Below are 26,792 nucleotides of genomic sequence, written 5' to 3' on the forward strand. Positions count from 1 at the left end.
CTGGACAGCACACGCCATTCGCACTCAGGGTCCGTCTACACTGGGACGGCAGCTGGGGGGCCAGACCCGGCCCAGGCAGTTCGTACTGCGCTGCGTTAGCTTTATATCCTCGGGCGGATTCCTGGGCCTGGTGGCAGGTCGGGGCCCCCGTAGGAAGCGTGAAACCCGAGTCTGACTCGCGATTACGGATACGATTCTCTCACGGACGGAGATCACAAATTCTGGGACTTTCCGGGACCTCCGGGATGTCTTTGGGGGCAGGGCTGGAGCAGCTCTCAGACCCGGAGCAGTGGCCACCAGAACCGGTGTCTGGCAGCCAGTCCCGGGGCTGTCGGAGCTGCGGCCAGGGTTGGGTCAGCCCCCCTGGGCCTGGAGCAGCTGCAAGCCCTGGCAATGCTCTGCTGTGTTTGCCCCCCTGCCCCCAGGGTATTTTTAGTAACAGTCGGGACAGACCTCTCTGGCTAGATCGGAAAAGCCCCACGGCAGAAAGGCCCCGGGACGGGGTGGGCTGGACAAGTTCAGACTGGAATCCAGGTGTCCATTTGTACCAGGGAGGGGAATGAACCGCGGGAAGAATTTCCTGAGAAGCGCGTTGGATTCTCCGTCACGGACGGTTCTTAAATCAAGCCGGGCTGTTCCTCCGACAGATCCGCTCTCGGGCAGGTCCGGCTTTAGGCCAATTCCACCAATTCCCCCGAATAGGGCCCCGCGCCTAAGAGGGCCCCGCGCCCAGTGGCAGGGCTGCCGGGGTGGGGACAAGTGGCCGAGAATCCCTTCCCTGGCTAGAGGCTCCTTTTTAATTTTTACTCACCCGGCGGCGCTCCGGGTCTTCGGCGGCACTTCGGCGGCGGGTCCTTCACTCGCTCCGGGTCTTCGGCAGCACTTCGGCAGCAGGTCCTTCAGTGCCGCCAAAGACCCGGAGCGAGTGAAGGACCCACCGCCGAAGACTAGGAGCACTGCCCGGTGAGTACAAGCCCCTCGTGTTTTTTTACGTGTTTTTTATTTTTTTTTAGTCATCCCTGCTGGGGCCCCGTCGAAACTGTTCGAATTGGGCCCCGCACTTCCTAAAGCCGGCCCTGCTCTCGGGTTAGTGTGGGGCAAGTCTCTGGCCTGTGGGACACAGGGGGTCAGACCAGATGATCACCGTAGGCTCTTCTGGCCTTGGAGTCTATGATCTATGAATGGGGGATGGGGGGCACAGAGCTGCTGGCATGGCAGGGGCGGGCGGGTGGCACCCAGAGAGGACGCGGGAGAGGACGGAGGGACGCCAGGAGCCCCGCGAGTGGAATGAGCTGAGCTGGTACAAGCTACGCAGGGTGTGACCCAGGGGATTCAGACCGTTAATATGGGGAACTGCAGGCACCAGTGCAAAGCCCGGTGGTCAGTCGGGTTCAGGATCACAAGCCCTTGTCACATCTCAGGACTAACCGAGATCCCAGTGCAGCTGTTACAGGGCCCAGCTGGGAAAAGCCCCACAAGGGACGTGACGAAGGCAGACGGGTTCGGGGAATGTTCCCCACCTGGATCGGAAGGAAGTGGCCGAGGCATTCGGCTCTAGCAGCGGGACCAGGCTTTCTGTTCGGCCAGTGACCGGCGGGATGTTAAATACCAGATGCTAAAGGTCGACATGTCTAAACCGGCAGGACCGGGTAGGGAAGAGTAGCTGAAGAATTGGCGGAGGAGCTCCCTGAACCCCTGAGGTTGATGTGTAACAAACCTTGGCACACGCACGAGGTCCCAGAGGATTTGAGAAAGCTCTTACGCCAATATTAAAAGGGGTGGACAGGGCGACCCGGGAACCCAGGGGCGGGAAGGGGGTCAGCCGGCTGGGGTGTCTGGGCGGGGGAGGGGAGTGTTTAACCTTCGCTTTCTGGGACGGTGCCGTGCCTGTTCCCCAAACACAGACCGGGCCTTGGGTCGGAACGACGCTGATTTCCCAGCATCAGCTCCCGGCACACGACGAGCGGCTGTTCTCCTGGCCGCTCCCAGTTTCCATTTGACACAGAGCTGTTTGCACTGCCGGCTGGTTTTAAACCCATCGCGTTTAACGTCAGACAGGCCCAGCGCGATCGTCTCGTCTGACCCCCGGCACGGCGCAGGGCCCAGAACCTTTCCCCCCCGGGTACCAGACCCCGACTCCGGCTGAGTCACCGACGGCCCCAGATCGCGGGTTCCAGACGAGTGACAGAGACTCCACCACGGACACGAGTTCAAACCCGTCAGTGACCCAGCCCCAGTGCACAGGAAGGTGAAACCCCCCCAGGTCTCTGCCAGTCTGTTCCGGGGGAGAATTCCTTCCCGACCCCGCGTCTGGCTTTAAGCGAACACTTAACGTCACTGGCGATTTTTCGCTGCTCGTGGTTTTGTGACGGCTTAACAGGAAACTGTGCACACCGCACTCGCGAGAGCAAGGTAGCGGCGCAACAGGAAGCCGTTCAGATGCTTGGAAGGGCAGGGGCGGGGGGACCGTGGGCTGCCCCCCCTCCCCATGGAGCAGGAGCTGCTGCTGTCTGGGGAAGGCCAAGCCATGGCCGGGGCCGCCTCCGGCTACACCCCAGGCGGGAACGGCAAGACGGGTCAGTGAGGTAACCAACGTGGGCCAGGAAGTTTTCCATGCAAGAGGGGAGGCCAGGGACACTTTGGCCACCTTGGAACTTGCTAAGAGAGAGGAACTGCCTGAGCTGTCAGCGTGAGAAGGAAGGTCAAGGGTTGCAGATTAGAGGCAGCCACCTGAGGAAGACATCGAACCAATCAGAGGACTTGGGCAAGGCTGAGCAATGAGGAAGTTTTCGACCCCACGCTCCAAGCTCACCCCTTATACTGGGTGCTGCCTGCTTTTGCTTTTGCTTTTCACATCAACCCCAGAGAGAGGCAGAAAGCCACAGAGGAGAGCGGCAAAGCGTGGGACTTGTCCCTACTTCGGAGAGAAACACCAGACAGGTAAAGAACGGTAAGGGCTCTGCCTTCGGCTTGCCCCACCGCGCCCCAGGACATCATTAGCACCAGTTTACCCTGAAAAGGTTTGCTGGCGTAGGTACATCAGGTCCCTGGGAGGGGGAATCGCCCCCCTTCTGACAGAGCTGTGCCGGCCAAATTCCCCGTGTGGACGCGGCTCTAGCAGCAAACGTGTCAGGCTGTCCGGGTACAAGAACTCGTTGGCTGGTAGAAGCCGCGTCTCCACCAGCAGGGTTTGCTGGTGCAGCCCTTCTGTGCAGAGAAGGCTTTAGCCACAGCGCCGTGATTCATGGCGGAAGATTCTTTTCACGGCACGTGGCGGGGCCGGACTGTCCATCATTATCTTGTAGAGCGAGGCTGGTGGAACAGAAGCTAGAGGAGAGGCAGGTCCATCAATGGCTATTAGCCAACATGGTCAGGGATACGACCCCACCCTGGCCTTCTGACGGCCAGACGCTGGGAGGGGAAGACAGGGGTGGGTCTCTCCAAAATTGGCCTGTTCTGTCCACATCCCCTGAAGCTCTGGCTTGGGCCACTGTCAGAAGACAGGACACTGGGCGAGATGGACCATTGGTCTGGCCCGGTCTGGCTGTTTTTATGTTCTTAACCTGAGCTGCCAGGACCATGAGAGCTGGGGACAAAATGACCAAAGAGGTAAAGGTGGAAGAGAGCCTGGTAGGTCGTACGGAGATTGCTCTGGGATGAGCTGGCAGGAAAAGGGAGGGGAGGAAAAGTAGCGGTGTTTCATGTCAACTTGCTGAACTGGGGATAACACTGGGGGGCAGAGAGGGGAGGAGCCAGGACTCCTGGGTTCTATTCCCAGCTCAGCAACTAACCTTGAACAATTCCACTTCCTACATCCGTGCCTTAGTTTCTCTCTGTGTTGAAGAGACGACCAAACCCACCGGGGGCTGGGAGGATGAATTGTTTTGTGTGTGAAATTCTTTCAGCCCCTCAGACGAGAAGAGCAAAGTGTCATTAGTAATAATGAAACTGACTGAGGTGAAACATAAGAAATAATATTCGAGATGAAATAACGGGGAGATTCTTGGTATAACCCTGGGTTTTGTAATGCGGTAGGTCATGGGGGTTGGGGTCCCTCTGCACGAAGCATCTTGAGAAGCGGAAAGTGGGTGTTTGACACGGACAAGGGCAGAACTATGTTACAGGAACGCTCTGCAGAAGAGACGCCGGGACAGGTGTCAATCGCTAGCGCACAGTGAACGCGCCAGGAGGTGGCGCTACACACATATATTGCGCATAAAAGCTGCTGATGTTCGAGCTGAGCCAGTAATTGATTTTTCAGGTCAGTGGCTGAAAATCACAAAAACGCCTCATTTCGGGTCGACGCCAGATGCAAATGAAAAAAACGAAAAAGAATTCATTTGGGGTCAATTGAAATGTTTTATTTGGCCTTCTAAATTTCAAAACAAAGTCAAAATGGTTCATTCGGAAAATGTCAAAATGAAACGTTTCGACTTTTTCAAACCAAATATTTCCCCTCCGAACTGTTCTGTACCTCGGGGGGGGTTCGGTTGCAGACCCCTTAGGGAATTTCGGCTGGAGGTGCGGCCCCCTTTGGAAATCATAGACACCGTCTGCGGCCCCCCAGGGGGCTGTGGCCACTGCTGTAGGGACAGGAGGCAGGACTTCCTCCCACCTCAGCACAGGGCGTCGGCCTAGGTGACCTCTTGAGCATGGGTGGTGGGTAGAATAGGCCGGAGGAGACGCTGCCTCCCCTGGCGCTGCCACGGCCGCTGGATCCCCAGTTGCGGGGTTTGGTGGCGAAGGTTTTGCTTTTATTATGCCCCATGCAGGCACGTCCCGCATCCTCGGCTGCCCCGGAACCTGCATAGGGCATGGCAAAAGAGTCCGGGTGGGAGGGGAGGCGCGTCTGTGGCCAGCCCCGGGCTCCTCCAGGCAGGGGGAGGCTCAGGTCGGGGCTGTGGCCAGCCTAGCCAAGGCTCCTCCAGGTGGGGTGGCGGCGCTCAGGTGCTTCGCAGGGAATGAACAGAACAGGGCAATTATCCCGTGATCCAGCCCCTGGCGTCCAGTCCCAGCTTCTGGCAGTCAGAGGTTTAGGGACACCCAGAGAATGAGGTTGCATCTCTGACCATCTTGGCTAATAGCCATTGACAGACCTGTCCTCCAGGAACTTAGCTAATTCTTTTTTGAACCCCATTATACGTTTGGCCTTCACAACATCCCCCGGCAGGGAGTTCCACAGGTTGACTGCGCTGTGTGAAGAAATGCTGCCTTCTGTTTGTTTTAAATCTGCTGCCTGTTCATTTCATTGGGTTTGTGTCATGTGAAGGGGGAAATAACACTTCCCTCGTCACTGTCTCCAAACCAGTCATGATGGTGTCGACCTCTGTCACGTCCCCCGGATACAGGAAGGGGCACGAGGATATAATTACCCCACCTGCAGCCTGGACATAGACTGTCCGAATACGCCAGGGAAAGTCTCGCCCAGCCTCTGTGTGTGCTGCTGGCTTCACTACCTCTTCACCACTAGATCCAATCTAAGCGACTTCACCAAGATATTCAACCCATCCCAGCCCGAGCGAGCCCCTCTCACTCAGCATAGGACGTTGGGTCAGTGCTTGACGATCGATCCACTGGTTATTGGTGGTGGGCGAATTATGAATGATCGATGAGTCCTGATCGGATCACCTGAAAGGGCATTTTGTAGCGACTAAATGATTGGCCTGTAAAGTTTGGCCCCACTCCAGCTGTTGTGCCTGGGTGAGCAGCGCTGTGCACCAGAGCCAGCGCCGCGGTGTTATCCCTGCCGGCGTTACCACCTCCCACGGTCTCTCTGCCGCTCCCTCTCTTTAGCCCGTGGCCATGGAGGGGCCCGTGTGCCTGGTGGGGAACGGCGCCAACGGGGAGCTGGAGGTGAACCCCGCAGCGCTGGAGATCCTGCGCGGCGTGGCCCAGCCCGTGGTGGTGGTGGCCATCGTGGGGCTGTACCGCACCGGCAAGTCGTATCTCATGAACTCCTTGGCCGGGAAGCAGAGAGGTGAGAGCTGTCCCAGCCCCCTTCCCGTGGGCCCCGGGCTGGAGCCGGGAGCGAGGGGGCAGGCGTGCCCGGGCACTGGGTCTCTACCCCGTCTCCTCTCTCCCCAGGGTTCTCGCTGGGCTCCACGGTGCAGTCGCACACCAAGGGCATCTGGATGTGGTGCCTGCCCCACCCCCGCCGGCCCGGCCACACGCTGGTACTGCTGGACACCGAGGGGCTGGGCGATGTGGAGAAGGTGAGCGGGGGGCGGCGGGAGGGGGCTGGAGAAAGGGGCCATGCGGCCCCTGCCTGGGGAGCAGGTTCTGAGACCCCCAAGGCCAGAGGGACCCTGTGACCGTCTAGCCTGGCCCCTCGGATAACACCAGTCAGATTCCAGCCCCCCAGGAATTCCTGGAACGGATCGAGAGGAATGGCCGCCTTCATTTACACACTGCCAGGGACGGAGAATCCCCCGCGGTCCCTGGGCCGGCTGCTCCCAGGGTTCATTCCCCTCCCCGGTCAACACCGGCGCCTGATTTCCAGGCTGAATTTGCCGCACTTCACCTCCCAGCCGTTGGCTTCCCCCCGCTCGAGTGAGGAGCCCGGGCGACTCTCTGCTCCCTTTGGACAGACGGGAGTCCAAAGCCCTCCCTGGGCCCAGCTGAACAGCGGGAGCCCTGGTCTCGCTCGCTCTGGGGCAGGGCTTCGAACCCTCGAATCGTCCTCGGGGCTCTTCTCCGGCCCCTCCCCAATGTATCACCAGCCAGTGGGGAGCGCGGGGCCCAGGACTGGGTGCAGGGATCGCCAGGCCCAGAACCAGGCATGCATCCAGGCCAATCCCAGAGGGGAGATCCCCTCCCTGATGCCACTGGAGGGCTCCTGTTTGTGCAGCCCAGGCCGGTGCGCTCGGCCCCAGAGCAGCCCCCTCTGGCCCTGTGCTGGGCACCCGGGCTCGTGTTTCAGATCCAACCCCCCTTCGCTGCCCAGGGCGACACCAAGAACGACGTGTGGATCTTCGCGCTGGCCGTGCTGCTCAGCAGCACCCTGGTCTACAACAGCAAAGGGACCATCGACCAGTTCGCCATGGACCAGCTGCAGTATCCTTGTCGTGGGGGTGGCCCCTGGGGAACATGGGGCTGGGGTCCTGGGGGGTGGTCCCTGGGGGATGTGGGTTAGAGGCTCCTGGGGGGTGGCCCCTGGGGATGTGGGGCTGGAACACCCCCATTCAGTCCCACGCTGGGTGGTAGCACCCAGGCCTGGCCCCAGTTTGAGTCCTCAGCCCCCGGCCCAGCTTCGTGTCGGAGCTGACGGAGCACATCAAGGTGAAGGCGCAGGGAGGGGACAACGTGGAGGAGGACACAGAGTTCGTCCGCTTCTTCCCCAGCTTCGTCTGGGCCGTGCGGGATTTCACGCTGGAGCTGAGGATCGAGGGGCAGCTGGTGACGGAGGATCAGTACCTGGAGCACGCGCTGGCCCTGAGGAAAGGTGAGCTGGGGTCCGCTGTGTGCAGGAGGGGCCCATCACCCCTGGTATCCTGCCTCCTCCCTGCCCCCGAGATCAGGCCCATGGGCCCATCTACCCCGGCATCCCGGCTCCTGCCACTGAGGCCCAGGAGCCCAGTCATGGCCCAGGAGCCTAGTGTGCTGCACAAACACCGATCAAAGATACAGGCCCTGCCCCAATGAGCCGACGGTGTAAGAGACACGCGGTGGGGATAGACAGATGGGGGGCGCCTGGGAACACGGGGACAATATAGGGCAATGTGATCCAAACGGCCCTTCTCGGCACACGGAACAGGGTTATCTGTGAGCTCTGCAGCCGCCACTGGGTACCAGGTCTCTGCGTTCCCCCCCCCCGAAGGATATGTGGTGTTTTGATTACGTGGGTCGTCCTTGGGCAGTGAGGACCCTGGGTTCATTGGTGCATCTATGTGAGTTCCCCTCCCAGCCAGGGAAGACGGCCCCAGCTTGCTCTGCCATCTAAACACGTGATCTGACTGGGCACCCCGCCAGCCGCTCGTTCTGCCCACCCCTCAGGCACCTGCTGCTGCTACCTGCCTCTCTGCTGGTCAGTCTCTTACTGATTTTTAGCTCTCAACAGGCTGAGTGAAAACATGTCCCATCACAACTGATTTCAGCTCTGACCGAGCATTTGAAATAACGAAGAGGCTCCTAATGAAACCTGTTTAGCTCTTTTAACAGTGGGGAGGAACAGGTTAAACCAGTCCAGGGAACTGTAGGACGAGTCCACACCTCTTGGCTAGAACACCTGTCACCCCACCTCTTACTGGTACAGGGTTCTGGCATTTGAGCCCCTGGCTTAACGAGGTCCTTTCCGCTGAGGATGGCCCCCTCATTTGGGACAGGTTAAGCACAATTCTGCTCCCCTTTATTCATACAATAAAGACAACAACACTGATAACATTTCCCCACCCTGCATTCAGCACTAAAGTGATTTGTAACCCAACACCAGCCAAAGTTGATCACTTTGAGCAACACTGCTCCTGTCTGCTGGATACCTAGGCAGAGTAGGTGTGTCCATGTCAATACAGTTTGCTCCTGAAGTCTCTCCCCCTCCCAGCTAGTTGTCAGGGGACAATTCATTCAGACCCTGCTTACGAGGTGTAGTTACAGCCGACCGTTTGGGTTTGGTTGAAACCTGCGGTTTAAGGCACCATTTTGCAGGTTCCGGTTGGGTTTGTTGACTTGGGAAGAAAATAAATAATAAAAAATCCAAAAATCTGGATTTTTTTCTTTTGGTTTTAAACAACTTTTGGTTCCAAAATCTCCATTTGACTTTATTCAGCATCCCAACTCCAGGCGTGTTTAAAAATGGCCGTAATCAAAACACCACGTTTCCTTCAGCTCCAAAGTAGGTTTTTCTCAGCTTTTCAATTTTCCAAAACTTTTAGTTTTCCACCTGACCTAAGCCAAATTTTTCTGTGACGTTTGGAAGCTGCCAACGACCCAAACCTCCGTTATTAGCGCAGTGCTGGGTGTAGCCCCCTGCTTCTCCTTGGCTCTCCAGGCATCAACAAGAAGGTGATGGAATTCAACCTGCCGCGTCAGTGCATCCGCAACTTCTTCCCCACCCGCAAGTGCTTCGTGTTTGTCCAGCCGACGTCGCGGCAGGAGATGGGCCAGCTGGATTCGCTGCCCACCAGTGCCCTGGACCCGCAGTTCCTGGACCAGACCCGCCGGTTCTGTGACTACGTCTTCCACTGCTCCCACGTCAAGACAGTCAAAGGAGGGATTCCAGTCAATGGGAAAAGTACGTCAGCCCCGCGGCTGCTCGGAGGAGACACAGATTGATGACTTTGCCGGGTGCTCTTGCACCTGGCCTCGTAGCAGGGATGGAAACGGGGGGTTGTCCTGCATTCAGGGATCCTGGGAGCCGCCCAGTTTCAGGTTCGGATGGACGACGCTCCCCTGCCTTGGAAATATGTGGGTAAAATGGCTCCAGCCCGGTCCCAACTCTGCAGAAAGGCCCAGGGAGCCCTGCTGAGATCCTGCTGGCGTTACCCACCGGCGGGCGGGTGTGACGGGTGCCTCCGCTGGGCCGACCCACCAGGGAGAGGAGCTCGTTCCGGGCCCGGCTAGGGAGCCCTGGCTCTGCTCAGAGGATACTCGTTCCGAGCCTCTGACAGTTCAAATCCCAGATGAGCCCCGTTGGACCGGGGTCTGCAGAGCTAAGAGCAGGAGCTCTGTGTCTGCAACGGGAATAACCCCTATCCCCCGGGGGGTCAGCGCGGAGGAGAATCTGGGACATGCTCCCCAGCGGAGTCCCCGGGGTGCCAGGTACTGTACAAATATACAGTCCCCTCCCCCCAGCTCTTACCCCTCCCCCTTCCCTCGCGCAGGGTTCGGCTCCTTAGTGCAGAGCTACGTGGGCACCATCCGCAGCGGGCAGGTGCCCTGCCTGGACAACGCGGTGACCGCCATGGCCGCCATCGAGAACGAGGCGGCCCTCAGGGAGGCGATGGCTCACTACGCGGCCGGGATGGGGGCGCTGCGGCTGCCGGCGGAGCTGGCCGAGCTCTCGGCAGCGCACGGGACACACGAGGGGGACGCCCTGCGGCTCTTCATGCAGCGCTCCTTCAAGGACGAGGAGCAGGAGTTCCAGAAGCAGCTGGTGGTAGGTGGGGGCGTCCCGGGCCGGGCCCAGCGGCAAGGAGAGCGTTGCTGGGATGGATCTGCACTGCGGGGGGCCCGCTGGGCACCAGTGGTGGGTCAGGGCCCCTTTGTGCCCTGCGCTGTACGGATACCCGACCGAAACCTGGTCCCTGCTCCAGGGACCGTCCAATCCCCAGATGACCTGATTGGCTAGTGGACCATTGGCTCCCCCAATCCTCCGATTGGCCAATGAATCTGTGACCCTCCTATCCTCTGATTGGCCAGTGGACCATTGGCCCCCTGTTCCCCTGATTGGCCAATGACCCTTTGACCCGCTGATCCCCCGACTGGCCAATGAGCCTTTGACCCGCTGATCCCACGACTGGCCAGTGACCCACACTCGGGTGCAGGCGTCAGCCAGGGGAGGCGGGGGGCACCGGAATCCAGCCCCAGCCGTAGCTCTGCGATGGGGTTTCTCCCTTTCCGTGCCCAGGCCGGGATCATGGAGCGATACGCAGACATCCTCGCAGAAAACGAGGCCGTTTCGGAGCAGACCTGCCGCGCCCTGCTGGAGGAGCTCTCGGCCGCCATGCAGCAGAGACTCAGCGCCGGGCTTTACTCCCAGCCCGGCGGGTACCAGGCCTACGACAGGGACCAGACCCAGGTGGTGGAGAATTACCGGGCCAAGCCCAACAAAGGAGTCAAGGTGAGTGTCTGAAATTAGCTCCCCCCCATCTCGGCCTGGCAGCTACAACAGCGACTGCAGCTCCGGGAGAAGGAGCCGGATTTCACTCCGGCTCGTATCTCGCCAGCAGAGCTGGTGCCTAAACCCCCGCGGCCGAGTCAGGCTTCCCCGCTTCGCTGAGGACAAAGCAGAGGGGCGACGGCAGGGAAAGGCCAGGGGGGAACCGGGGTCTGATCAGTGACAGATTCAGAGTTTGTGGGGCCCTGGGCTCAGCTTCATTTTTTGGGGCCCCCTCTGTGGGGGGAGCATTGTCTCTTATCTCCCTCCCCCCCATTTTTCATTTTTTCTCCATTCTCCTGGGGCTCAGGCTGGGGGTGGGGGGTCTGGGAGGGAGTTAGGTGCATGGGAAGGGGCTCAGGGTGGGGGTGAGGGGGTCTGGGAGGGAGTTAGGGTGCGGGAGGGGGCTCAGGGTGGGGGTGAGGGGGTCTGGGAGGGAGTTACAGGGCAGAAGCAGCCTGGGGGTGGGGGTCTGGGAGGGAGTTAGGGTGCGGGAGGGGGCTCAGGGATGGGAAAGGGGGTTGGGGTGCAGAGCGCTTACCTGGGGCAGCTCCTGTTTGGTGCGGGGGGTGCAAGTGGCTCCGTGCACCCCCGCAGCTCCCATTGGCTGCGATTCTCGGAGCCGCCTCCCCCCGCCAGGCAGGGCTGCCCGGAACGCGGGGGCTTTGGGGGCTGCAGCCCAGGGCACAGCCGGCGGCCGGAGAGAAGCATGTTTCCCCTTCAAAGCGCCGCTTCTCTCCGGCCGGCTGCGCAGCCGCCCCATGTCCTCCTGAGTCCTCCGGCCGCGTTCGCGGCGCTCCTGCCGCCCGCACCACCCGCCTGCTCCCCCCAGGCTGCGGGTGAGCCTCCCTCCCTGCTCCCCTGCCCCCCACAGCTTCTCCCCCGCAGCCCCCCTCCCGCCAGTGCTGAGCTGGCCAAGTGCCCGGCCCGGGGGCCCCGCGCCAGGGCACTGTGTGTTTCATGGTAAATTGTGACCTGCAGTCACTGTGGCCCATGGTGATGGACTCCGATCCCACGGGAGGAGTTGGAAAGGTCTCCCTTGGTCACGGAGCAGGAAGGCGCCGGGGGCAAATTCCCCCCAGGATCCTGCCCCGCTCTGCCTGGGCCCAATCCAAATCTTTCCATTGGCTGCGATGGGCTTTGGATCCGGCCCTGTATGAACAGAGATCAGGCCTTGTGTGAAATGACACCACATGTGTCAGAGGTTCATCGATTCTCAGCCCACGAGGGGCCCCTGTGATCAGCGGGTCCGACCTCCTGCATAGCACCGGGCGTAGGACGTCCCTGAAGTGATTCCTGTATGAACGAGAGCAGATCTCATAGAGAAACACCCACATTGCCCCGCGGGTGACAGCATTTGCCTTGCGAGCCGGCAGCTCCTCTCGACCCAGTCGCTTGCTTTCTAACCCGGGGGTCTGGCACACCGTGGGGAAGCCCCCTCCAAAGCGTTGATTTTCCAGCCCCGAGGGGATGAGGCGGCAGAGAGGCGGGATCAGTCCCTGAGCTGCAGCTCAGCTCCCATCTCCCCACCCCTGACTCCGGCCCCTGTGATCCCTCTGTGTTCATGGGGGGAACATTTTGCCCTGAGGTGGAATAAAGTCCCCTGTGAGGCCTGCTCCCCTGAGAAAGGAGGGAGCTCATTAGCATATTGATTGGAGCTCACGAATAATCCAGCGCTTGGCCATCTCTGGTCCCAGGCGGAGGAGGCTCTGGAGCAGTTCCTGGCCGGTAAGAAGGCCGAGGCGGAGGCCGTGCTGAAGGCCGACAACCTGCTGACGGAGGCGGAGAAGCACGTGGCCGGTGAGACCCCACAAACAAGCCCCTGCCCCCTTTTCTTTGCAGCAGACCCAGTTTCCGTGGCTGTAGCGTGTCTGTGCAGCGCCTGGCGCCGCGGGGCCCTGGGCCGGGACTGGGGCTCGTGGGTGCTACGGCCATGCAGACTGCAAATAATACCAGGTCACACGCTGCAGAGTGTCTGTCAGCCAAACTCACTGCACCCACCCGGGAGCCCCCTGCACCCCCCCCCCCCCCCAGCAAACTCCCCGGGTGCCCCCTCCCAGCCCCCTTTATTTCAGAGACTCCCTGCAACCCCCTGCCCCTCCTCCCATGCCCAGGGCTCTGAATGCCCCTCTCTGCCCCCCATGCCAGGGGCTCTGTGCGTCCCCATCCAAACTGCCCTTCGAGCCGTGGTTAGGTAGGTCCCATGCTGAGATGCTGGTGTCAGGGGATGGCTGCCTAGTTACCCGCCCTGTCTCATGCCAACCGAGTCGGGTGCGGGTTTGCGTGGTACCCGGGGGCTGCTCCAGGCGGTTGGGGGAGGGGCTGTGCCTCTATTTCCCCCTTTCTTTCCCCCCAAAGAGGAGAAGCAGAAGGCTGAGATGCTGGAGCAGCAGCGGAAGGTGGCGGAGGAGAAGCGGCTGCAGACGGAGCAGCTGCTGAAGGACCAGGAGCGCAGCCACCAGGAGAACGTGAAGCAGCTGGAGGCCAAGGTGGCGGAGGAGCTGGCCAGTGCCCGGCAGGAGGCGGAGCGGGCGCTGGAGAGCAAGCTGAAGGAGCAGGAGGCCATGCTGCAAAAGGGCTTCGTGGAGAAAGCCAGGCTGATGGAGGACGAGATCTCGGGCCTCCGGCGGGAGATCAGCTCCGCCAGCACGACCGACTTTCTGTCAAAGCTTTTCGGCGCCATTGGGGAAGGGCTGAGAGCCGTCGCCAGCGTGTCCGATTTTCTGACGTACAGGCGCCAGCGGGGGAAGGGGACGAGTAACCCCAGTAAAACCCAGAGACGAAAGTAGCCGGGCCCCTGTGGGGTCCCCCCCGGCGGCAGGTCCCACAAACGCTGCTTCTCTGCACAGCCGAAAGCTTCTGCTGACTAATTCCTGCGGTCTGCCAGATCCCCCAGCTACTAACACAGGGCCCGGCGCTGTCTGCAAAAGGAAGTCACAGGACGCCTGGGTTCTGTCCCCAGCTCCGAGAGGGGAGCAGGGTCTAGTGGTCAGAGCGGGTGGGCTGGAGCCAGGACGTCTGGGTTCTGTGCCCACCTCCTGCACTGTAATTCTGTGTAACTTTGTGCTGGTCACATCACTGTTCTGTGCCTCAGTTTCCCCTCTGTGAAATGGGGACCTTCCCTCTGGGAGGACCAAGTTGTGTTTGTTAGGTGCTGAGCGGATGGTGCTATCTACACGCACAGTGTTAACACAGGGATCTCCAGCGACAGGCTCCAATTTCCCTGCATGCCCCTACGGCCATGTAAATGCAACCCCACTCCCAGGGCCGTATCCCTGCCGGCGCTGTAACGCGGCTGCTGGGTGTCTAGGGAGAGGCAGCTGTGGGGATGTCTCCTTTCCCCGGCTCAGCATGCTGAGAGCTGGGTCATTATCCCCCCGTCTGTAACGGGAGGGGCCGGCAGGTGGCTACAAACTCCCCAACGCCTGTATCTCCCTGCGCCGGGAGATGCTGCCCCCTGCAGCCCGGGTAGGAATTAAACAGGTTTGCATGAGCTGGAGCAGCCCTGTCCCAGTGTCTTTATTAATGACATCTCTCACTCTCCCTCCACCTGCAAATCCAAGAAAACAGAGCCGGAGGGGCTATTTTTCTTCTCCAGTGGAAGCACGCAGCTGTCCCATGAGGCTTTGCAGCATTAGATCCCCCTTGCACATAGACAGATATCGATATGGAGAAGATTCTACAATCAGAGGCTAAATGGAAGGAGCAATTAAGCCCCTTCATGGAGTGAGATTGCCAGAAATTAGAGAAGCCACTGTCCAAGGCACTGGGCCACAGGCGAGGCTAGAGCAAAAATTAAAGGCAGGTAGTTTCCCTGGTTGCAAAGGCAGCGGCTAAGGTTTCAGGCTGATGTGTCCGTGGCTGTTTAGAGTAGAAGATCCAGGAGAAAGGGAAAAAAGCAATGGCGAGCTAGCGTGACCCCAAGCGGGAAGCAAAGGGACAGCTTCTTGGGCACAGATCCGGCTGGAGAGAGACGCTGGGGATGTCTGAGCAAGGAAACTGCCCACTATTGTACGTCTCCACTGCGGGCCGGGCAGCAGGCCTGGGTGGGCGTTCGTTGTAAAGACACAGGACCGCACCCAAGGACAGACCTGACTCGTAGCTTCATTTTCTCCTTCTCCTGGAAACACCCTGCAAAGCCCCAACTATCAGCAAACCCCACGGGCCCAGAAGGGCAGCAGCAGCTTTCTGAACGGCAGCCGGGCAGGCTCTGGGGTCCTGCAAAGATCCAGCGCTGAGCGCGTGTTCCCGCGGCTAATCACCCGCCTGGTTAAATATATTGGTCTTATTTCCAGCTGGAACGTGTCTGGCTTTAACCCCCAGCCGGCAGTTCTTGTCCTGCCTTTCTCCACCCGCTCCCAGGCAGGGACTCCACGGGGGCGTCAGACGGCAGGACGCCCACTCCTGAGCGGGGGCGGGGCGGAGTCTGGGCATTTAACTCCAACTGCTTTGACCAGAACACCCCGAATGTGCACCAGGGGCTCTGTCTGCAGAGCCGGGCGCGGGCACTGCCGAGCCTGACGAGAAATCCGCTTTTAACGGAACGCTCTGCCCAGCTGAGGTGTGTGTGTGTGTGTGTCCCTGCCGCCCCCTGCTGGAGGGGCTGAGCCCTGCTCTGTGTGTGTGCGCATCTACCGGCACAATGAAATAACAGCATCCGTTGTGGTGTTCGCAAGTTGTCGATTCACTCCAGCTGCTGGCCTGCGGGCGGCCGGGGGCATCTCTGACCCCTCTCCCCTTGAGACACTGGGGCTGATTTTCAGACTCGACAGGCGCTGTGGGGGCTCAGCCCCACCCCCTAAACCAGCCCGAGGGGGCAAATTGCCAAAGGGCTTTAGGCACCTAGTGGGATGCTCAGCCCGGCCTGAGGCGGTTGGGGCCAAACGCCCCTTGATCTCGCTGGGCGTGCCGGGGCAGACCAGACCCAGCAGTTCGTACCGTGCTGTGTTAGCTCCCTGGACAGCACACGCCATTCGCACTCAGGGTCCGTCTACACTGGGACGGCAGCTGGAGGACCAGACCCGGCCCAGGCAGTTCGTACTGCGCTGCATAAGCTTTATATCCTCGGGCGGGTTCCTGGGCCTGGTGGCAGGTCGGGGCCCCCGTAGGAAGCGTGAAACCCGAGTCCGTCTGCGGAGGGACAGCCTGGCCCAGGGGTGGGCAAACGAGGGCCACATCTGGGAACAGAAATTGTATGGAGGGGCCATGAATGCTCACAAAACTGGGGTTGGGTGCGGGAGGGGGTGAGGGCTCTGGCTGGGGGTGTGGGCTCCGGGGTGGGGCCAGAAATGTGGAGTTCAGGATGTGGGAGGGGGCTCTGGGCTGGGGCAAGGGGTCGGGGTGCGGGAAGGGGTGCAGGCTCCGACTGGGGGTGCGGGCTCTGGGGTGGGGCTGGGGATGAGGGGTTTGGGGTGCAGGAGGGTGCTCCGGGCTGGGATGAGGGGTTCGGAGGGTGGGGGGGGATTATTAATAAGTTTACATTGTACAGATCCCTGTGCAGTGCCAGACGGTCTAATTCTGGGGTCAGACTCCAGCAAGGCTGCAAGGCGGGGGAGCTGGGAAATTGGCTGTTTGTCCTGGAGTGGCTTCGGTAAAGCACTCAGGTAGCTCAGTTGGGTGTGTGGCGCCTCCTGCTGTCGTGTTGGGTGATAACAGGGCCTGGTGAGGCTGGCTGAATCTCCAGCAAAGCAGTGTGGGAGAGGCCTGCCCAGCTGGGGGCTTAGAGCCCACAGCGGTTCCCATGGCTCCCAGACTGCACCCTGGGGTGACAGCCCATCACACCCGCTGTCAGGGCTGAGAGCAGTACCTGGAGGAGGACTGCTGGGGCTACCTGGTTGACCCAGCTTAGCCCTTTCCAGCTCTAAGCGCTTCAGCTCCATCTTGGCAGCTGGATCCCGGGTAGGGGAGGGCTGACCATTCCCTCCGGGGGGATCTCCGGTCCCCCATCCCCTCCCTGCATTTCCGTCATGGAGCTGGATGTCTGGGCTTGATCTGGGCCTGTCTTCTCCGTGGCGTGCCGCTTTGGGAAGACTGGTTGCTCTAGGGTTTCGGTGCCCGACCGCAACCTCGTGCACAGGGCTGCCCTGCTCTAGTCCAGCTTTTTCGTTGCCACCAAGCTAGAAAAAAATAAACTGCTTGTTGGGCTCCCTGGCTTGGCAGGCCGAACCCTTTGCCTGCTCCTCCTCAGCCAGCAAAGCAAAGAAAGAAAGAAAACCTCCCTGGCTTTGCAGGCTGCCGAAAGGAAAAATGTGTCCTTTTCAAATCCTGAGCTCTGTGCCTCTGGTTCAAAATGATCCCACTGCTACCACCATGTCAAAGCTAATTCCCCACTCTGGCACTTCGAGTGCGGAAGGTGGAGGCCTGTAAGGACTCTAAAAATTAATACTGGCCACTCCAGGCTGGTATTAAACTCCCCAGGCTACAGCTTTTCTCTGACCTTGGCTTGGTAAACGCTGCCACGACCCAAGTGCAGAACCCCTTGGAGAGCCCAGGAAGGCGCACTTGGGAATTCCTTTCTTTGGGGTGCCCTCCAGCCCCTTCACACATCCTTCGGGGAAGAGCTGAGAAAGAAAACAAAGGAAATCAGCTGTTGCCACCAGCTAATTAAACATCATGTGCACAAACCTCTTAGACACAAAAATCCAATCCTGTTCTGAAAAAAGATAAATTTTATTAATAAAAAATCAAAGAAAGAAAATTCATCTGGGAACTTAGGCATTTGCTAGATTTTAAAAGCGTAACTACAAGGATTCAGCACCAAGAATAGTTTTCTGGAGGTCCAGCTTAAAGGTTACAAGCAAAACAAAAGCACCTGGGGTTAGCAGAGAGGCGTCCACAAGCCATAAAGAAATAAAAGAGAGAAATCTAATTGCGTCTTCCTAGACATTCCCTGATCTACTTACATATCTGGGGTTTCAATGAGTAGTTTCTAGGTATGATACTTTTCATACCTGGCCCCAAGCGTCTTACAGCACAGTTGTGCCTTGTCCCCTCTCCCCGGGAGAACAACCACAGACAGACCAAAGGGGCGTCTTTGTTCAATTTTAAAAAATTCTAGCCTTCCCATCGGCTCGTTTGGCCAGGTGCCCACACCCGCCTTCAGTCACAGCGAGGCCCCTTTCCCCAGACAGCCACTTCTCATCTCCTGAGCCAGCTCCCGAGTTTGGCACCCTCCCCAAAGCGTGTCCTGCTGGATGCCACGTCCTTCTGAACCTGTTCTTTTCAAGGTCTTCCCCTGGCTGCTACAGCCCCATTATACACCCGGCTCGTCGCACCAGGGGGCAGCGGAGACCAGAGCTGCCGACGCTCATGAGTGGAATCATTTTCCATAAAGCCCCAGCTCCTGGAGTCAGGTGGGTCTGGGCTGGTTTCAGGCTTAAATAAAAAGGAAGCTTTGAACCCTCGTGGTTGTGCAGAAAGCGACAAAATGTGACCCCCGGGCACCCTAGTGACTCAACGAGCAGACGGCAAATAACAAGCCCCCCAGAGCTCGTTTCTTTACATAATCTCGTGATTTTCAAACCAATCTTGTGATTTTGGGGGAGCCTGGCTCGCGATTAAGGATACGATTCTGTCACGGATGGAGGTCACAAATTCCAGGACTGTCCGGGACGTCTTTGGGGGCAGGGCTGGAGCAGCTCTCAGACCCGGAGCAGTGGCCACCAGAACCGGTGTCTGGCAGCCAGTCCCGGTGCCAACGGAGCAGCGGCCAGGGTTGGGTCAGCCCCCCTGGGCCTGGAGTAGCTGCAAGCCCTGGCAATACTCTCACAGGGTGTGACCCAGGGGATTCAGACCGTTAATACGTGGAGCTGCAGGCACCAGTGCAAAGCCCTGTGGTCAGTTGGGTTCAGGACCACAAGCCCTTGTCACATCTCAGGACTAACCGAGATCCCAGCGCGGGCGCAGCTGTTACAGGGCCCAGCTGGGAAGAGCCCCACGAGGGACGCGACGAAGGCAGACGTGAATGTTCCCGCCCTGGATCGGAAGGAAGTGGCCGAGGCATTCGGCTCTAGCAGCGGGACCAGGCTTTCTGTTAGGCCAGTGACCGGGGGGATGTTAAATACCAGATGCTAAAGTTACACATCTCTAAATCGGCAGGACCCGGTACCCTGTACGGAAGAGTCGCAAAAGAATTGGCCAAGGATCTCCCTGAACCATTGGTGTTGATATGCAACTAATCTTCTCATTCAAGGGAGGTCCCAGAGGACTGGGAAAAGCTCTTACGACAATATTTAAAAAGGGTGGAGAGGCGACCCAGGAACCCCTGCGGGAGCGGGTCAGCCCTGTGCGGGACGGGAGGGGACTGTTTACTCTTCCCTTGCTGGGATGGTGCCGCGCCTTTTCCCCACAGCTTAGCGTGAAACACAAGACGGGCTTTGTGTCGGCGTGACGCTGAATTCCCGGCATCAGCTCCTGTTACACAACGGGCGGCTGCTGTCCTGGCCACTTTCAGTTTCCCTTCCACTCGGAGCTGTTTGCACTGAGTGGGGGGTTTCGGGCCTGGCCACTTCCACATGCCCGAACTCCGTCGCCTGGAATCTAATCCGCTGCTACCGGCCGCGAGTCCCGTCCCTGCCCATTTTTAGCAGAAAGGAGAAGCAAATAAATCTCCCCTGGACTTTCGCAGCCCCCGCTGGCTTGAAGCTGTTAAAGGGAATCAGTGTCCTGGTGCAAGAAGCGGCGTCGTGTCCCAGCAAAGAGAAGGCGCCAGTGGTCTGTTTGCAGCACGGCAGAGGGACTCAAGGAGCTGTGCTAATACGGGTGGTTAATAGATCGAGTAACGGGCTGGGAAAGAAAAGGGATCAATAGGGTGCTTCAAATTCACATGCAGCCCCATTGAAAGCCAGAGACCCACACATCCAGCTCTGCTCTCCGGCACTTCCTAGTGACTGCCCCCAGCTAAGCTCCCTGCTCCGAGTGCCCAGGGGCTGCCCCAGGAGCAAATGATATATAGGGTGAAACCCAGCGGGCAGCTGCCTTTCAATCAGGATAAGTATCAAAGAAGCAATTAAGCTCCTGTTATGGAACCAGGCAGCGGAACTCAGGCTAAGAACAGCTAACGTTGGTGTGAAGCGTGAGATCCATTCTCCAGGAAGAGACGCGAGATTCCCCTGTCTGGGCATGATCGCATGAGCTGTTTGATCCTGGTGCAGGGCCAGATTACCAGTGGCTTGGCAGCTGATAGTGAGATCACCTCCGCTCCTAATCGCATGATCATTTCCCACCCTGCAAGGGCTGGCTGTATACTCGCCATTGCTGTCTTCGAAGGGCTGCTTGTCTGGCCCAGGGACAAAAGAGGAAGGGACCAGCCCCCTGCACAGACTGTCAGACCTGGAGGGCCCAGAAAAAGCCCCCCAACCCTCTGCTCCTTTCTCCTCCTCCCAGTGCTCAGCGCCTTGGTCAAAAGCTACGTGGACACGACACACCGCGGGACCGTGTCCTGCCTGGAGGACGCCGTGACACTGCTGGCGGCCGTGGAGAACGAGGCGGCCGTCACGGAGGTGCTGGCTCACTACGTGGCTGAGATGGAGACGCGGGTGACGTTCCCGGTGGCCGCGATGGAGCTCTCGGAGCTTGGTGGCTTCGCTGCAGCTTTCCATGCCGCGCTCCTTCAAGGCTGAGAAGCCACGGTCTCCGCAGGAGCTCATGGTAACGCACTTGGGCTTCTAGATCTAGAGGTCCCTGGTTCAATCCCTCGTGGCAGCCGTGCCAGGGCTGGTCTAAGATCGAAACCACTGTGAGCTTGCACGCTCGAGGCAAGCTCACACGCTCGAGGTGAGCTTGGCTCGAGCAGTGGGAGTAAGTTACCTGCTGGCGAAAGGGCTAGAAACGCCAGGGCTGTCTCCTTCTCTCCGGCAGGGCAGGGGCCGCCCTGACGCTATAGGCTAGAGCACAGAGGAGGCTGCAGAGGACAGACATGAGTTTTTTCCGTTTGTGGGCTAGGCCGAGGTAGCAGAAAGCTTTGGCAAAGTCTTCGGCAGAGGTGAAGCATCTCCACGGAGCTTTGCTCGTGCTGCGGGAGGAGCTCTCGGCCGCTGTGCGGAAGACGCACACGGACGGGGTTTACACGTCGACCTCGGAGACCAGAGCCTCGTGGTGGAGAACAAAAGGGTCCAGGTGAGTGGCTGACAACCCCTTCACTGGAAAGGGGACCGGTGGGCGGAACTAGCCACACAGGGGCGGCGGAACGGGAGGGCCGGGGGGCCATAGCCCCATCACTTTTCAAAGGAAGGGGTGAAGCGGGGGCAAGGCCTCGGGGGGAAGGGTAGTGCAGGGGGCAGGGCCGCGGTTCACGCGCTGGTGGCTCCCCCACTTTTAGGGCCCTTCCCTCGCCCCTGTAGCCACAGCGGGGTTTTCCTACCTCATCCCCCCGATGTTTGGTTTCAAACTACAGCAACGGCCCTTGCTAAGAGGAAACGTGTATTGGCCGCAGTCCCCGGGGAGATGAGGGCGATTAGCATATTCATAAGAGCTCATGAATAATTCAACACTGCGATCTCTTCTTCCCAGGCAGAGGAGGTACTGGACCAGTTCCTGGCCAGTAAGAAGGCGGCGGCAGACGCCAGCCTCAGAGCGGATAAAAAGTTGACGAAGGCAGAGCAGGAGAAAGCCAGTACGTTGCTCTAGTCTGGAGGAATTCCCTAATTTCCTCCGACGTCTTAGGAAGAAATTGTTCCGTGCCATGAAGAGAGGTTATTTCAAAGATCGGGCAGGAGACGTTCTTTAGCAGCACAAAGGCAGAGAGACTCACACCCCATTGCGTGGTGACGGTGCTTGTGCCATCCCCACGCACGGGAATGAATGGTTCGGTGTGGCCCTAGCGTTACCCTCGCTGACCTAAGTGGCTCGCCAGAATTTGGGGGCTTCTGGGTTGTTCCACTTGGGAGGAGAAATGGAGGATGGAGTCTGGTGCCTTTGGTGCAATCCCGTTTATTTACCAAGCAGGGACCAAGTCCAATTTTCCTGAACACAGGGCAACTCGGAAAACAGGGCCCCCCACTACAGAAAGGATGTGGACAAATTGGAGAGAGTCCAGCGGAGGGCAACGAAAATGATCAGGGGGCTGGGGCACATGGTTTATGAGGAGAGGCTGAGGGAACTGGGATTGTTTAGTCTGCAGAAGAGAAGAATGAGGGAGGATTTGATAGCTGCTTTCAACTACCTGAAGGGGGGTTCCAAAGAGGATGGAACTCGGCTGTTCTCAGTGGTACCAGATGACAGAACAAGGAGCAATGGTCTCAAGTTGCAGTGGGGGAGGTCTAGGTTGGATATTAGGAAACACTATTTCACTAGGAGGGTGGTGAAGCACTGGAATGGGTTCCCTAGGGAGGTGGTGGAGTCTCCTTCCTTGGAGGTTTTTAAGGCCCAGCTTGACAAAGCCCTGGCTGGGATGGTTTAATTGGGAATTGGTCCTGCTTTGAGCAGGGGGTTGGACTAGATACCTCCTGAGGTCCCTTCCAACCCTGATATTCTATGATTCTAACAGGAGACAGTTTCCTTGCTCACAATTCGAAGCCTCTTTCAGCCAGTATCGTGCCCAAAAGCTCCCTCTCTGGGCTTCTCTCAGGGTTGTGCTATCAGTTGCTTGTTCAGGCTGCGTCTCGCTTTCTGCTCCTTCTGTCTCTGAGTGTCTCTCCCCCTTTGCCGTGTTTTACGCACAGACTCTTAAGCCAAAGCAATATTCAGTGACGCCACCTTCGCCCAGATGTTTGCAATTTCTGTGAGTTGCTTGAGGCAATGACTGGTGCTTATCTGTCTCTTGCAGCTATCTGAAACAAAGGGTGGCAGTTAAACCTCTAATAACATGCTGAAAAAACCCCGCAGCTGGAATGAAGAGATTAAACACTCCAGCGTGCGTGTGCGTGTGTGTGTGTGTGTGACTGAGAGAGAGACAGAGAGAGAGAGAGAAAGTGCTCCCCATCACTTACCCTCGATTCTGTCTCTTAGGGATCGCTGACCCAGTATTTTCCACCCGTGTGAAATTCACTTACTATAAATCAATACTGCACTGGATTTAAATACCTCTTCATCCTTGAATTATTTGCTGTCTGTCACAAGGCAGTCTAGCGTGTGTGAACTGTGGGGCATAGACTCAAATACCGTGAAGGAGAAGCAAACCTCAGGAGAATTTAAAAGAAAAATCGGGGGAAAAATATCCTTGTTTAATGTAAGGCCCCACAGGAACTAATATAATGGTGCGAGATTCCCGTCGCAACTTCAAAACACTGCTCACTTGTACAGCATGAATCCGACGAAGCGGGCATTCACCCACGAAAGCTTATGCTCCAATACATCTGTTAGTCTTCAAGGTGTCACAGGACTCTCTGTTGCTTTTTACAGATCCAGACTAACACGGCTACCCCTCTGATACTTGTACAGGGGGAAAAATCAAAACCAGAATTAGCTCTGGGGTAAGATTTTTCATAAGCATCTAAATGATTTAGGGGCCTATTTTGATAACCCCAGCCCAGAGTCTGATAAACTCCAGCCAACCGGCAACTGCCATTCCATTGAACAACCACAGGTAACATGCCCCACGCAGGTAGGTCTTGGGGCTTAGTCCCATGTGCTACATCATCATTGTACATAGTCTGAACCCCCGGTCATGCCTCAGCGATAACACATCAATGTTTAGCTCCACACAGAAGGATCTCTGGAGCTAGGTTAGAGATTGTCGCCCCTTTGGGCCCAGGGGTTCACCAGAATTCCCGACCTTGCAGGGGTATTCTTTGGTGTCATCTTGCTTATTTATAAAGGATTTGCACAGGGGCCTGTACAGCAGCAGGAAGTTCCCTTCCTCCAAAATCCCCACGCCTGCCTCTCCGGCAGGCTCTGTGCCCAAGAAAATCTCTCCGCTCTCCGTGTCGAACTCCCTACAGCAGCCGATCTCCTGTCACCGGCAACCAGGGAAACCCCCACTCTTGCTAACAGACATTAGTAGAGGTGGAAGAAATGTTTTGTGCAATGTTTTTTTCCACAGATTCAGGGCAACCAAAGCAATTGGTAATTTAGGTCAATTTGTGGCAACTCATTCTGGTCGATGACAAGATCTATTAGAACTGGGAAAAGTGCAGTGAAAAGCAACTTAAGTGATGAGGGGGATGGAACAGTTTCCATGCGAGGAAAAGACTGGAACTGCTGTGCTTGGAAAAGAGACGATTAAGTGGGGATAGAATTGAGGTCTATAAAATCCTGACGGGTGTGGAGAAAGTGACTAGGGAAGTGGTATTTACCCCTTCATGTAACACAAGAACAGGGGTCACTCAATGAAATTAACAGGCAGCCGGTTTAAAACAAACAACAGGAAGTATTTCTTCACACTACGCTTAGCCAACCTGTGGAACTCACTGCGAGGGGATGTTGTGAAGAGCAGAAGTATAACAGGGTTCAGAAAAGAACTAGATCAGTTCCTGGAGGACGGGTCCATCAATGGCTATTAGCTGAAGGAGCAGGAGGCCATGATGCAGAAGGTCTTTGTGGAGAAAGCCAGGCTGATGGAGGACGAGATCTCGGACCTCAGGGAAGCAATACGTTCAGCCAACGCCTTCCGTGCCAGTGGCCCCATAGTTCCCTTCCGTGCCCCTGACCCATTTCCCCCTGGGCCGCCCTCGGGATCTTTCCTCCCATCCGTGTCTACAGCCCCTGTCCTCCTGTCTTCAATATTCACCGTGCCAGACTCTCCGTTCGCCACAGTGACCACAGGACCTGCTGCTCCAGCGACTCTTTCACACACACCAGCTGGGCAAGGCCAGAGCGACCCAGCCCCCCTCTTTGTCCAGCCCCTTGCCAGCCCTGAGCCTTTGGCTTTGTCTGAGCTCGGTCCCCCTGTGCCGTGGGTTTTCGGAGGGGGTGGGGGAGGGTCTTACGGGAGCTGACAGCTTCCGGCAGGGGTGGGGTTTTAAGGGATCAGGCCCCAGGCTTTGGAGGTGGTGGTGGGGGGTCTCCAAAGCCCTTGGGTGGGTTGTTGGGAGCGGGGGAACCGCTGGTGCTAAAGGCAGGATGATGCTGGTTTCCTTCCCATCAGCCCTTGCGCCCCGTTTCCCTCCCAAGTGACCTGCCTGGCTCAGGTTCGGGGCCGTCTCCTCGTCAGGGTTTCCCACTCCCCCAGTTTTGGGGTTCGCTGCCAACTCTGTGTGTTTTCAGGGCATTCCCTGAGATGGTAACCAGCGAAGGGCCCAGCCCGGCTCCACTGGAAACAACCCGCTCAGGCCGAGTCCCCATTTCGAGGCGGCTCCGTTATCCGGGGCGCTCAGCGGAGACGGCTCCAGGCCAGCCCCCAAGCGCGGCTGCGTGGCCGTGTTCTCGCGTTAGCCGACCCGGCTTACATCGGCAGCGCCAGGGCGGCCGCTCGGCTGCTGGAGCTCACCCGACTGCCCATAGGCCGGACGCCAGCCGCTGAGACTGCTCCTTGGACCTGTGCGGCCGGGGGGGGGGGCAGAACCCCCCTTGCTGGGCAGCAGCCTCCCCACGTTCCAGGGGTTCACACAAGCCTGAAACCGTCCAACTTCCAAGGGGGCTAAAGGCGAGCGCTGGGAGGCAGATGTCAGCCAGCGTCGCACCTTGGAAACACCACGCGGGTCTGTCCCGACAGACGGGGAAAGGCGAAAGGGCTGGACCCCAACAGCCAACGGGACAAGGCAGGTCCGGCCAGAGCGTTAGCGGCGACTTGCCACCTGACTGCTGCTCATTCCGGCTTGGCCTCCCTGGGGCTCCTTCCCCATCAACGGAGCTTGGGGTGACGAACTTTCACTTCCCTTGGACAGTTCAGCTCACAATTAGGGTAAATTAGGGAGCAGTGGGGGCTGGGAGCTAGGACTCCTGGGTTCTCTCCCCGGCTCTGGGAGGTGGGGGGTGAAGTCTGGGTGGGTTGGAGTGGTGGTGTTTCAAGGGGGCTTCCTAGGAATGTCTTGCATCCACCCAGTGCCAGGTTTACAATGACTCCAGTGGCTCCATGGAGCCGGGCCCATGCCCAGAAGGGTCCCGCCTCCTCCGCTTGCCCTGCGCCCCGAGACCCCACTGGCTCCTCCCGCCCATCGCTCGCTCCTCTCAGCCTGCCCACCGAGGGCTCCTCTCCACCCTGTGGCCCCACCCTCTGCTCCTCTGTGCCCCCTGGCTGGACCCCAGTGCCCCTCCGGATCCGGGCAGTCTCTGCTTCCCACCACCTGTGGGGCCCCGCCTGTCTCCCCGGAGCTGAGCCGAGCCGCCTGGGACTGGTGCAGAAGCCTGGCCAGTCTCAGCTGGGGGAGGGTGGGGGGAGGCAGTGTGGGGGGCTTGGCTGGGCCCCTCCAGGCAGGTGGGTCCTGAGGGAGCCCAGCGGGGCAGGCTCTGGCCTGGCTGATCACACCACTCCTGAGGGGCCGGAGCGATTCCCGGCCCCAGGACCAGCCCTGGCTGCGCTGCCGGCTCAGCCCGACAGAAAGTCGCCTCCCAGCAGGGCCGGTGAGTGCGGTCGGGAGGCAGGGGGTTGGGAGTGGTCTCTGGGGGGTGCTGGGCTGGGGGGGGGGGAGATCTGGGTGTTGGGGCACTAGGGAGTGGGGGTTCTGTGGGGGGTGCTGGGCAGTTGTGGTGGGGCTGTGGGCAGGGGGTGCAGGGCAGGGGTGGTGTTGTGCAAGGTGCTGTGCATTTGTGGGTGGGGGGGCGGGGGTACTGGGCATAGTGGGTCCGGGGGGGCTCTGGCCATAGGGAATTGGGGGGATGTTCCGGTGGGGGGGGTGGGCCAGTGTGTGTCTGGCAACTGCTGGTTTGTGACTAGTGCCCTGGGCTGGGCTGGGCGGAGTAGGGCCGCCCCCCCCCTGCCCCAATGCCTCTGGCCAGTCCCTCGCTCTGGGGACCGACATCCCCACACCAGGCTCTATTGCCCCATGGGGCGGGGGGCCCACAAATATGTGTGGTGCCAGGTCCACAAAGGGTTAATCCGGCCCTGGCTGTGCTGTAAGGAGTGGGGGGGGGGAAATGGGGTGCCCTCCCCTGGCCATCGGGGCTG

The 26,792-nt window shown here is 58.9% G+C and overlaps 1 protein-coding gene across 1 annotated transcript; it reads left to right on the forward strand.

Moving 5' to 3' along the window:
- The first annotated feature begins 2,787 nt into the window (after positions 1 to 2,787).
- On the forward strand, positions 2,788 to 13,980 carry LOC112123342 (guanylate-binding protein 1-like). Its single transcript, XM_026660169.1, has 10 exons — positions 2,788 to 2,940; positions 5,794 to 5,977; positions 6,085 to 6,212; positions 6,944 to 7,053; positions 7,248 to 7,441; positions 8,984 to 9,226; positions 9,816 to 10,090; positions 10,562 to 10,774; positions 12,508 to 12,610; positions 13,169 to 13,980. The coding sequence occupies exons 2-10, from the start codon at positions 5,803 to 5,805 to the stop codon at positions 13,597 to 13,599; spliced, it is 1,872 nt and encodes a 623-aa protein (XP_026515954.1). The 5' UTR covers positions 2,788 to 2,940; positions 5,794 to 5,802; the 3' UTR covers positions 13,600 to 13,980.
- Positions 13,981 to 26,792: the final 12,812 nt, after the last annotated feature.

Source organism: Terrapene carolina, unplaced genomic scaffold (genome assembly GCF_002925995.2).
Source record: "Terrapene carolina triunguis isolate 2854851 unplaced genomic scaffold, T_m_triunguis-2.0 Scaffold718, whole genome shotgun sequence".
NCBI lineage: Eukaryota > Metazoa > Chordata > Testudines > Emydidae > Terrapene > Terrapene triunguis.

What these genes read in the sequence shown, in the direction of transcription:
- LOC112123342 (XM_026660169.1), top strand. Translation starts at nt 5,803, where the DNA reads ATGGAGGGGCCCGTGTGCCTGGTGGGGAACGGCGCCAACGGGGAGCTG. An exon ending in CTTGGCCGGGAAGCAGAGAG is followed by an intron (nt 5,978 to 6,084) that starts GTGAGAGCTGTC and finishes CTCTCTCCCCAG; the next exon opens with GGTTCTCGCTGGGCTCCACG. An exon ending in AGTTCCAGAAGCAGCTGGTG is followed by an intron (nt 10,091 to 10,561) that starts GTAGGTGGGGGC and finishes TTCCGTGCCCAG; the next exon opens with GCCGGGATCATGGAGCGATA.